The sequence below is a fragment of the Oncorhynchus mykiss genome, chromosome 18 (genome assembly GCF_057628025.1).
Source record: "Oncorhynchus mykiss isolate SJ-2025 chromosome 18, ASM5762802v1, whole genome shotgun sequence".
Lineage (NCBI taxonomy): Eukaryota > Metazoa > Chordata > Actinopteri > Salmoniformes > Salmonidae > Oncorhynchus > Oncorhynchus mykiss.
The window spans coordinates 61,471,095-61,483,318 of NC_143039.1; the positions used below are offsets into that span (position 1 = coordinate 61,471,095).

Consider the following 12,224-nt stretch of genomic DNA (forward strand, 5'->3'; position numbering starts at 1 on the left):
GACTAAACCAACAGACAAAGGAACAGACTAAACCAACAGAGGGAGGAACTGACTAAACCAACAGAGGGAGGAACAGACTAAACCAACAGATGGAGGAAGAAACAAAACCAACAGAGGGAGGAACAGACTAAACCAACAGATGAAGGAACAGACTAAACCAACAGATGGAGGAACAGACTAAACCAACAGATGGAGGTATAGACTAAACCAACAGACGGAGGAACAGACTAAACCAACAGAGGGAGGAACAGACTAAACTAACAGAGGGAGGAACAGACTAAACCAACAGATGGAGGAACAGACTAAACCAACAGATGGAGGAACAGACTAAACCAACAGAGGGAGGAACAGACTAAACCAACACACAAAGCAACAGACTAAACCAACAGAGGGAGGAACGGACTAAACCAGCAGAGGGAGGAACAGACTAATCCAGCAGAGGGAGGAACAGACTAAACCAGCAGAGGGAGGAACAGACTAATCCAACAGAGGGAGGAACAGACTAAACCAACAGATGGAGGAAGAAACAAAACCAACAGACAAAGGAACAGACTAAACCAACAGAGGGAGGAACAGACTAAACCAACAGAGGGAGGAACAGACTAAACCAACAGAGGGAGGAACGGACTAAACCCGCAGAGGGAGGAACGGACTAAACCAACAGAGGGAGGAACAGACTAAACCTGCAGAGGGGGGAACAGACTAAACCAACAGAGGGAGGAACAGACTAAACCTGCAGAGGGAGGAACAGACTAAACCAACAGAGGGAGGAACAGACTAAACCAACAAACAAAGAAACAGACTAAACCAACAGATGGAGGAACAGACTAAACCAACAGATGGAGGAACAGACTAAACCAACAGAGGGAGGAACAGACTAAACCAACAGAGGGAGGAACAGACTAAACCAACAGATGGTGGAAGAGACTAAACCAACAGAGGGGGTAACGGACTAAACCAACAGAGTGAGGAAGAAACTAAACCAAAAGAGGGGGGAACGGACTAAACCAACAGAGGGGGGAACGGACTAAACCAACAGAGGGGGTAACAGACTAAACCAACAGACAGAGGAACAGACAGTGGAGCAGATCAACCCCAGACCACAGACAGAGCAGCCATGTCTCACCGGCAACAGATCTGAACACAGAGAGGGTTTATGCTTGGATTACCACTGCTACACACACACACTGACACATGCTCATACACACACACACTGACAGACACACACTGACAGACACACACACACACACTCTGAAGGAGTCTGTGCTGCTGAGTAACTGGGTCTGGTGTGTGTGTGTCCTGGTGCATCGGTGTGTGTACCAGTGTGTGTAGCGCGGTGTGTGTCGGAGGACGGTGGTATGGCGCGCTGGGAGAGCCGGTCGTGGAGTTGGTCATTAATGATGTCTCTCCTCCTCTCTCTGTCTGCTCACGGTAAGAACACTGCTGTGTGTGTGTATGTCTGTGTGTGTGTTTATGTGTGTCTGTTCTGTGTGTGTGTTTAGTGTGTGTGTGTGTGTGTGTGTGTGTGTGTGTGTGTGTGTGTGTGTGTGTGTGTGTGTGTGTGTGTGTGTGTGTGTGTGTTCACTATTGCACCTCAAACGTCTGGAAATGTGGGCTCAACAGCGAGAGAGAGAGAGACTATAAAATCCATTATCTTCAGCATGTCATTATTTTGTCTGAATGTGTCGCTGACTTTGGAATATAGTATGGAATGAGTGTTTTTTCTGTCTGTTACTGCTAGTAATAAACTCTGGCTCTGATAGCTTCTTCATTGGTCATCAGAGAGTGTAATCGATCAGCTGATAGCTTCTTTATTGATCACTGATGTTGTTTTGCCAACGGGCAACTGCTGTCCCAGATCACAAACACACACACACACACTGACACAAGCGTGCACACGGGCACACACTTGTATGCACGTTCACGTGTGTGCACAATCACAAATACAAACACAGATGGAGTTGATCAAACATTAGTGTAGAAGAGATAAGGAATTTGAATTACATGACCTGTGTGTGTGTGTGTGTGTGTGTGTGTGTGTGTGTGTGTGTGTGTGTGTGTGTGTGTGTGTGTGTGTGTGTGTGTGTGTGTGTGTGTGTGTGTGTGTGTGTGTGTGTGTGTGTGTGTGTGTGTGTGTGTGTGTGTGTGTGTACTGCGTATTGGAATGTGTGTGGACCCACCCTGTGAGGTCCATCTGCCCTGTGGCCCCAGAGAGCAACATTCTGTCACAATGTATCACCGTCAACACAAGCACACACACTCATATTGTGTGTGTGCGCATGTGTGTTAGTGGCCAACCAGTATAGCTACCCATGATCCTGTGCTCTCCTGCCAGGAGAGGTTGCTGGGACTGAGCTCTGACCAATCGCAGCCAAGCCAACCTGGTTACCGTAGTCAGAGCTATGTTTCTATGGCTACAGATCTGTTACTATGGTAACAAACTGTATGTGTAGTGGCATGTCCATACATTTCTCCTCTCGGCTCCTCTCCTTTCCGCTCCTCTCCTTTCTGCTCCTCCTCTTTCTGCTCCTCTCCTCTCCGCTCCTCTCCTCTCCTTTCCACTCTTCTCCTCTCCTGTGGTGTCCGTCTATAGATTGCTGTGTGTATTTCGACATGGCCAGTGTTTAACCTATAGCTGTAATCCTAATCTAATTTCATCTGTGGTCAGTAGAGCATGTTAGAACATCACTGCTCCTAATCCACACTGACACACAGCTTCTGCTTCACAGTATAGAAGGAGGGAGGGAGGGAGAGAGAGAGAGCAGTTTTCAATTAATTTTAATTGAGCACATCAGCTTCCAATCACGCTACTCTGGATTTTGAATGATCATGGCTGCGAATTGAATAAAATCCATTGCAATGGTGTTGTCTGTCTCCTGTGTATGTGTGGGTGTGTCCTGATCTATTTGTTGTTTCTGATTGACCTGACAGGAGACCTCTCATTGACCACCGTCAGCAGGACGGAAGTCCAGCACAGCCAATCATCTTTCTCCGCTGTAGAAAGGGCGGTGCTTATCGGTGATGACTCAGCAGAGCTGATTGGTTTAGGGTTAGGACTAGCGGCTGGACTTCCTCTCAGCGCCATCAAACGCAAACCCTCTCACAGAAGACACTCCCACTTGGACTTCACTGAACAGGACGATCAGCCAATCAGAGAAGAGCTAACTGGCGGGGAATCTCAGGAACGCTCAGATGATATCATCAAGGTGGAGTTCCATAACCCCGACCGCCCCTTGACCCCTGACCTCTCGTCTGATTCTGATTGGCTGACGGCTGTAGTTCAGCCCCTGCAGCAGCGGGCGGGAGACCCCACAGCCTGGACTCTGTCAGATTTCTACGACTACTTGTCCCCCGATGACGAACTCTCCACCATAGACACAACCCTTGACCCTGATCCGACCCTGACCCCTCTGGCAGACATGGAGGATGAAAACCCATCGCTCACTGGCTCCCCTGTCCCCAATGTTACCCCTGACAATGATGACCCCCAGCCACCCTCTCAGTCTCAGCCCCCCTCTCAGTCTCAATCCCCCCCTCCTCCTTTCCCTCCTCAGGGGTCAGATGGGTGTGGTCTGGGCTTTGTGAGGTCAGAGGTCGGGGGTGAGTGTGTGTCTCAGTGTGACGCACAGCCTGACTTCTGCTACAACAGAGGAGTTTGTACCATCGCTACCGGAATAGGAGCATTCTGCAGGTAATTTTGCACAATCATCAGTGGAAAGAAATACATGTACAATAATGTGGGTGGGGGCTTAGTGGTTTGTACACTACAGAACAATATACAGCTGGTGTCTTTCTAACAAAACCAGAATAGAGGACAGATAGACACCCCACTGACAAACATGTAGAAACATGCAGGGCCACAAGCCTACTCAGCAGGGGGGGTCCATATGTCCTTACCCAACCTGAACCTCCCCTTCCACATGTCAAACACACACACACCCTCTCTGATCCAGTTGATCTTATTATAGGACTAGTCTGGGCTGATTCTCTCTTAATTACTGGACAGACTTCTGATCTAACCTAGGACAGGCACATGTAGGCCCTATAAAATCTGAGATGCAGAGAACAAGGACTGAATCACGGAATCCAGACATTAAAACAGAATTCAACAATATTCAAAAATGTATTGAACTTAGTAGGGAATCAACTAAATGTATTGAAAATGTATTAATTTGACGAAGTGTATAGTAAGACATGAACAGAATGCATCAGTGATTCATACTGAAGAAGCAGCGAGAATCCTGTACCACTTTGTGTAGCTGTTCGAGATGATGCTAATGAAGAAGCTAGTGGTAGATGCAAAGGCTTTCCCAAAAACATTCTTAATTAAATGTTAACTACAGAGTAGCCTATGATTACCTGGCAGAATAATTTCCTGATTATTTGGGTATTTCTTTTGCAAACTCTACCGTCTCATGTGCACTCCAAAAACACTGCTAAAAACAGCCTTATGCTAGGTGAGCACTGCAATTAAAGGGTAACTACATGCAAAAAAAAATATTTTTTTAAAAAATGTCCCAAACCTCAATAGTGGTCTCCTGATGTGCTTTAAGCATGGCTGAGGACTTAGAACATCCAACGTTTCTGTTTTTCTACAGTACTAGTAGCAGTACATCAACTCATTGACATTGCCTTGTAACAACAATCGTCAGATAGCGCGGCAGTTTGTTTTAGAGACACAAATACTTCCTGAATTCTACTGCCTGTCTGTCTATTCTATAGTTAAAATATCCCCCCACCCCTATCTCTCTAGATGTAATGTTCAGGACTATATGTGGAACAAGGGCTCTCGTTGTGATTGGGTGGTGACAGACTTCCAGGTGCTGTGTGTGGTAGTGGGTGTGGCCTCTACGACCCTTATCCTACTCATCATCATCATCGTCTTCTTCGCCAAACGACTCCACCGCCTGAGGATTGAGAACAGGCGACTCCGCAAACGCAGGTCAGTGTATGTCTAAGAGAGAAAGAGACAGAAATAATCGAATCACATTTTATTTGTCACATGCGCTGAATACAACAGGTGTAGACCTCACCGTGAAATGCTTTATTACAAGCCCTTAACCAACAATGCAGTTCAATATATAGAGTTAAGAAAATACTAAATAAACTAAAGTGAAAAAAAATATATGCGAGAGAGCTACAGAGAGAGAGGGGAAAAGAGATAGAGGGGAAGAGAGATACAGAGAAAGAGAGGGGAAGAGAGATGGAGATAAAGAGAGGGGAAGAGATACAGAGAAAGAGAGGGGAAGAGAGATACAGAGAAAGAGAGGGGAAGAGAGATACAGAGAAAGAGAGGGGAAGAGAGATACAGAGAAATAGAGGGGAAGAGAGATACAGAGAAAGAGAGGGGAAGAGAGATACAGAGAGAGAGGGGAAGAGCGATACAGAGAAAGAGAGGGGAAGAGAGATGCAGAGAAAGAGAGGGGAAGAGAGATACAGAGAAAGAGAGGGGAAGAGAGATGGAGAGAAAGAGAGGGGAAGAGAGATACAGAGAAAGAGAGGGGAAGAGAGATACAGAGAAAGAGAGGGGAAGAGAGATACAGAGAAAGAGAGGGGAAGAGAGATGGAGAGAAAGAGAGGGGAAGAGAGATACAGAGAAAGAGGGGAAGAGAGAAACAGAGAAAGAGAGAGACAGAGAAAAAGAGGGGAAGAGAGATACAGAGAAAGAGAGATGCAGAGAACGACAGGGGACGAGAGATACAGAGAAAGAGATACAGAGAAAGAGAGGGTAAGAGAGATGCAGAGAAAGAGAGGGGAAGAGAGATACAGAGAAAGAGAGAGAGAGGGGAAGAGAGATGCAGAGAAAGAAAGATGAAGAGAGATGCAGAGAAAGAGAGGGGAAGAGAGATACAGAGAAAGAGAGATGAAGAGAGATACAGAGAAAGAGAGATGGAGAGAGATGCAGAGAAAGAGTAGGGAAGAGAGATACAGAGAAAGAGAGGGGAAGAGAGATACAGAGAAAGAGAGATGAAGAGAGATACAGAGAAAGAGAGGGGAAGAGAGATACAGAGAAAGAGAGGGGAAGAGAGATACAGAGAAAGAGAGGGGAAGAGAGATACAGAGAAAGAGAGGGGAAGAGAGATACAGAGAAAGAGAGATACAGAAAAGAGAGGGGAAGAGAGATACAGAGAAAAAGAGGGGAAGAGAGATAGAGAGGGGAAGAGAGATGGAGAGAAAGAGAGTGGAAGAGAGATGGAGAGAAAGAGAGGGGAAGAGAGATACAGAGAACGAGAGGGGAAGAGAGATACAGAGAAAGAGAGGGGAAGAGAGATGGAGAGAAAGAGAGTGGAAGAGAGATGGAGAGAAAGAGAGGGGAAGAGAGATACAGAGAAAGAGAGGGGAAGAGAGATAGAGGGGAAGAGAGATACAGAGAAAGAGAGGGGAAGAGATAAAGAGAAAGAGAGATACAGAAAAGAGAGGGGAAGAGAGATACAGAGAAAGAGAGGGGAAGAGAGATACAGAGAAAGAGAGGGGAAGAGAGATGGAGAGAAAGAGAGTGGAAGAGACATGGAGAGAAAGAGAGGGGAAGAGAGATACAGAGAAAGAGAGGGAAAGAGAGATACAGAGAAAGAGAGGGGGAGAGAGAAACTCAGAAAGAGAGTGGAAGAGAGATACAGAGAAAGAGAGGGGAAGAGAGATGGAGAGTAAGAGAGGGGAAGAGAGATACAGAGAAAAAGAGGGGAAGAGAGATACAGAGAAGAGAGGGGAAGAGAGATGGAGAGAAAGAGAGGGGAAGAGAAATGGAGAGAAAGAGAGGGAAAGCGAGATGCAGAGAAAGAGAGGGGAAGAGAGATGGAGAGAAAGAGAGGGGAAGAGAGACACAGAGAAAGAGAGGGGAAGAGAGATACAGAGAAAGAGAGGGGAAGAGAGATGGAGAGAAAGAGAGTGGAAGAGACATGGAGAGAAAGAGAGGGGAAGAGAGATACAGAGAAAGAGAGGGGAAGAGAGATACAGAGAAAGAGAGGGGAAGAGAGAAACTCAGAAAGAGAGTGGAAGAGAGATACAGAGAAAGAGAGGGGAAGAGAGATGGAGAGTAAGAGAGGGGAAGAGAGATACAGAGAAAGAGAGGGGAAGAGAGATACAGAGAAGAGAGGGGAAGAGAGATGGAGAGAAAGAGAGGGGAAGAGAGATGGAGAGAAAGAGAGGGAAAGCGAGATGCAGAGAAAGAGAGGGGAAGAGAGATGGAGAGAAAGAGAGGGGAAGAGAGACACAGAGAAAGAGAGGGGAAGAGAGAAACAGAGAAAGAGAGGGGAAGAGAGATGCAGAGAAAGAGAGGGGAAGAGAGATGCAGAGAAAGAGAGATACAGAGAAAGAGAGGGGAAGAGAGATACAGAAAAAGAGAGGGGAAGAGAGATACAGAGAAAGGATTGATGCAGAGAACGACAGGGGATGAGAGATACAGAGAAAGAGAGATACAGAGAAAGAGAGGGGAAGAGAGATACAGAGAAAGAGAGGGGAAGCAAGATACAGAGAAAGAGAGGGGAAGAGAGATGGAGAGTAAGAGAGGGGAAGAGAGATACAGAGAAAGAGAGGGGAAGAGAGATACAGAGAAAGAGAGGGGAAGAGAGATACAGAGAAAGAGAGGGGAAGAGAGATACAGAGAAGAGAGGAGAAGAGAGATGGAGAGAAAGAGCGGGGAAGAGAGATAGAGGGAAAGAGAGATGCAGAGAAAGAGAGGGGAAGAGAGATGGAGAGAAAGAGAGGGGAAGAGAGACACAGAGAAAGAAACAAACAGAGAAAGAGAGGGGAAGAGAGATACAGAGAAAGGATTGATGCAGAGAACGACAGGGGACGAGAGATACAGAGAAAGAGAGAAAGAGAGGGGAAGAGAGATACAGAGAAAGAGAGATACAGAGAAAGATAGGGGAAGAGAGATACAGAGAAAGAGAGGGGAAGAGAGATACAGAGAAAGAGAGATACAGAGAACGAGAGGGGAAGAGAGATACAGAGAAAGAGAGATACGGAGAAAGAGAGGGGAAGAGAGATACAGAGAAAGGGAGATACAGAGAATGAGAGTGGAAGAGAGATGGAGAGAAAGAGAGGGGAAGAGAGACACAGAGAAAGAAACAAACAGAGAAAGAGAGGGGAAGAGAGATACAGAGAAAGGATTGATGCAGAGAACGACAGGGGACGAGAGATACAGAGAAAGAGAGAAAGAGAGGGGAAGAGAGATACAGAGAAAGAGAGATACAGAGAAAGAGAGGGGAAGAGAGATACAGAGAAAGAGAGGGGAAGAGAGATACAGAGAAATAGAGGGGAAGAGAGATACAGAGAAAGAGAGGGGAAGAGAGATACAGAGAGAGAGGGGAAGAGCGATACAGAGAAAGAGTGGGGAAGAGAGATGCAGAGAAAGAGAGGGGAAGAGAGATACAGAGAAAGAGAGGGGAAGAGAGATGGAGAGAAAGAGAGGGGAAGAGAGATACAGAGAAAGAGAGGGGAAGAGAGATACAGAGAAAGAGAGGGGAAGAGAGATACAGAGAAAGAGAGGGGAAGAGAGATGGAGAGAAATAGAGGGGAAGAGAGATACAGAGAAAGAGGGGAAGAGAGAAACAGAGAAAGAGAGAGACAGAGAAAAAGAGGGGAAGAGAGATACAGAGAAAGAGAGATGCAGAGAACGACAGGGGACGAGAGATACAGAGAAAGAGATACAGAGAAAGAGAGGGTAAGAGAGATGCAGAGAAAGAGAGGGGAAGAGAGATACAGAGAAAGAGAGATACAGAGAAAGAGAGAGAGAGGGGAAGAGAGATGCAGAGAAAGAAAGATGAAGAGAGATGCAGAGAAAGAGAGGGGAAGAGAGATACAGAGAAAGAGAGGGGAAGAGAGATACAGAGAAAGAGAGATGGAGAGAGATGCAGAGAAAGAGTAGGGAAGAGAGATACAGAGAAAGAGAGGGGAAGAGAGATACAGAGAAAGAGAGATGAAGAGAGATACAGAGAAAGAGAGGGGAAGAGAGATACAGAGAAAGAGAGGGGAAGAGAGATACAGAGAAAGAGAGGGGAAGAGAGATACAGAGAAAGAGAGGGGAAGAGAGATACATAGAAAGAGAGATACAGAAAAGAGAGGGGAAGAGAGATACAGAGAAAAAGAGGGGAAGAGAGATAGAGAGGGGAAGAGAGATGGAGAGAAAGAGAGTGGAAGAGAGATGGAGAGAAAGAAAGGGGAAGAGAGATACAGAGAACGAGAGGGGAAGAGAGATACAGAGAAAGAGAGGGGAAGAGAGATGGAGAGAAAGAGAGTGGAAGAGAGATGGAGAGAAAGAGAGGGGAAGAGAGATACAGAGAAAGAGAGGGGAAGAGAGATAGAGGGGAAGAGAGATACAGAGAAAGAGAGGGGAAGAGATACAGAGAAAGAGAGATACAGAAAAGAGAGGGGAAGAGAGATACAGAGAAAGAGAGGGGAAGAGAGATACAGAGAAAGAGAGGGGAAGAGAGATGGAGAGAAAGAGAGTGGAAGAGACATGGAGAGAAAGAGAGGGGAAGAGAGATACAGAGAAAGAGAGGGAAAGAGAGATACAGAGAAAGAGAGGGGGAGAGAGAAACTCAGAAAGAGAGTGGAAGAGAGATACAGAGAAAGAGAGGGGAAGAGAGATGGAGAGTAAGAGAGGGGAAGAGAGATACAGAGAAAAAGAGGGGAAGAGAGATACAGAGAAGAGAGGGGAAGAGAGATGGAGAGAAAGAGAGGGGAAGAGAGATGGAGAGAAAGAGAGGGAAAGCGAGATGCAGAGAAAGAGAGGGGAAGAGAGATGGAGAGAAAGAGAGGGGAAGAGAGACACAGAGAAAGAGAGGGGAAGAGAGATACAGAGAAAGAGAGGGGAAGAGAGATGGAGAGAAAGAGAGTGGAAGAGACATGGAGATAAAGAGAGGGGAAGAGAGATACAGAGAAAGAGAGGGGAAGAGAGATACAGAGAAAGAGAGGGGAAGAGAGAAACTCAGAAAGAGAGTGGAAGAGAGATACAGAGAAAGAGAGGGGAAGAGAGATGGAGAGTAAGAGAGGGGAAGAGAGATACAGAGAAAGAGAGGGGAAGAGAGATACAGAGAAGAGAGGGGAAGAGAGATGGAGAGAAAGAGAGGGGAAGAGAGATGGAGAGAAAGAGAGGGAAAGCGAGATGCAGAGAAAGAGAGGGGAAGAGAGATGGAGAGAAAGAGAGGGGAAGAGAGACACAGAGAAAGAGAGGGGAAGAGAGAAACAGAGAAAGAGAGGGGAAGAGAGATGCAGAGAAAGAGAGGGGAAGAGAGATGCAGAGAAAGAGAGATACAGAGAAAGAGAGGGGAAGAGAGATACAGAAAAAGAGAGGGGAAGAGAGATACAGAGAAAGGATTGATGCAGAGAACGACAGGGGATGAGAGATACAGAGAAAGAGAGATACAGAGAAAGAGAGGGGAAGAGAGATACAGAGAAAGAGAGGGGAAGCAAGATACAGAGAAAGAGAGGGGAAGAGAGATGGAGAGTAAGAGAGGGGAAGAGAGATACAGAGAAAGAGAGGGGAAGAGAGATAGAGAGATACAGAGAAAGAGAGGGGAAGCGAGAAACAGAGAAAGAGAGGGGAAGAGAGATGGAGAGTAAGAGAGGGGAAGAGAGATACAGAGAAAGAGAGGGGAAGAGAGATACAGAGAAAGAGAGGGGAAGAGAGATACAGAGAAAGAGAGGGGAAGAGAGATACAGAGAAGAGAGGAGAAGAGAGATGGAGAGAAAGAGCGGGGAAGAGAGATAGAGGGAAAGAGAGATGCAGAGAAAGAGAGGGGAAGAGAGATGGAGAGAAAGAGAGGGGAAGAGAGACACAGAGAAAGAAACAAACAGAGAAAGAGAGGGGAAGAGAGATACAGAGAAAGGATTGATGCAGAGAACGACAGGGGACGAGAGATACAGAGAAAGAGAGAAAGAGAGGGGAAGAGAGATACAGAGAAAGAGAGATACAGAGAAAGATAGGGGAAGAGAGATACAGAGAAAGAGAGGGGAAGAGAGATACAGAGAAAGAGAGATACAGAGAACGAGAGGGGAAGAGAGATACAGAGAAAGAGAGATACGGAGAAAGAGAGGGGAAGAGAGATACAGAGAAAGGGAGATACAGAGAATGAGAGTGGAAGAGAGATGGAGAGAAAGAGAGGGGAAGAGAGACACAAAGAAAGAAACAAACAGAGAAAGAGAGGGGAAGAGAGATACAGAGAAAGGATTGATGCAGAGAACGACAGGGGACGAGAGATACAGAGAAAGAGAGAAAGAGAGGGGAAGAGAGATACAGAGAAAGAGAGATACAGAGAAAGATAGGGGAAGAGAGATACAGAGAAAGAGAGGGGAAGAGAGATACAGAGAAAGAGAGATACAGAGAACGAGAGGGGAAGAGAGATACAGAGAAAGAGAGATACGGAGAAAGAGAGGGGAAGAGAGATACAGAGAAAGGGAGATACAGAGAATGAGAGTGGAAGAGAGATGGAGAGAAAGAGAGGGGAAGAGAGATACAGAGAAAGAGAGGGGAAGAGAGATGGAGAGTAAGAGAGGGGAAGAGAGATAGAGAGATACAGAGAAAGAGAGGGGAAGCGAGAAACAGAGAAAGAGAGGGGAAGAGAGATGGAGAGTAAAAGAGGGGAAGAGAGATGCAGAGAAAGAGAGGGGAAGAGAGATACAGAGAAAGAGAAGGGAAGAGAGATACAGAGAAGAGAGGAGAAGAGAGATGGAGAGAAAGAGAGGGGAAGAGAGATAGAGGGAAAGAGAGATGCAGAGAAAGAGAGGGGAAGAGAGATACAGAGAAAGAGAGGGGAAGAGAGATGGAGAGAAAGAGAGTGGAAGAGAGATGGAGAGAAAGAGAGGGGAAGAGAGATACAGAGAAAGAGAGGGGAAGAGAGATAGAGGGGAAGAGAGATACAGAGAAAGAGAGGGGAAGAGAGATACAGAGAAAGAGAGGGGAAGAGAGATACAGAGAAAGAGAGGGGAAGAGAGATACAGAGAAGAGAGAAGAGAGATGGAGAGAAAGAGCGGGGAAGAGAGATAGAGGGAAAGAGAGATGCAGAGAAAGAGAGGGGAAGAGAGATGGAGAGAAAGAGAGGGGAAGAGAGACACAGAGAAAGAAACAAACAGAGAAAGAGAGGGGAAGAGAGATACAGAGAAAGGATTGATGCAGAGAACGACAGGGGACGAGAGATACAGAGAAAGAGAGAAAGAGAGGGGGAAGAGAGATACAGAGAAAGAGAGATACAGAGAAAGATAGGGGAAGAGAGATACAGAGAAAG

The 12,224-nt window shown here is 46.4% G+C and overlaps 1 protein-coding gene across 7 annotated transcripts in view; it reads left to right on the top strand.

Moving 5' to 3' along the window:
* The first annotated feature begins 263 nt into the window (after positions 1 to 263).
* LOC110519664 (chondroitin sulfate proteoglycan 5) overlaps positions 264 to 12,224 on the top strand; it is a 52,403-nt gene continuing 40,442 nt past the window's right edge. For 3 of the 7 annotated variants that reach the window (XR_016488590.1, XM_036953260.2, XM_036953261.2), the window contains exons 1-3: positions 1,050 to 1,431; positions 2,932 to 3,691; positions 4,754 to 4,942. Coding sequence is in view for 6 of the 7 variants with exons in the window: in XM_036953260.2 (XP_036809155.2) it covers positions 1,359 to 1,431; positions 2,932 to 3,691; positions 4,754 to 4,942 (1,022 nt within the window). In the remaining variant the exon portion in view is untranslated. Of the gene's footprint in view, positions 1,432 to 2,931; positions 3,692 to 4,753; positions 4,943 to 12,224 lie in introns of all 7 variants that reach the window. The other 4 variants (XM_090209049.1, XM_036953262.2, XM_036953259.2 and 1 more) reach the window with 3 other exon arrangements.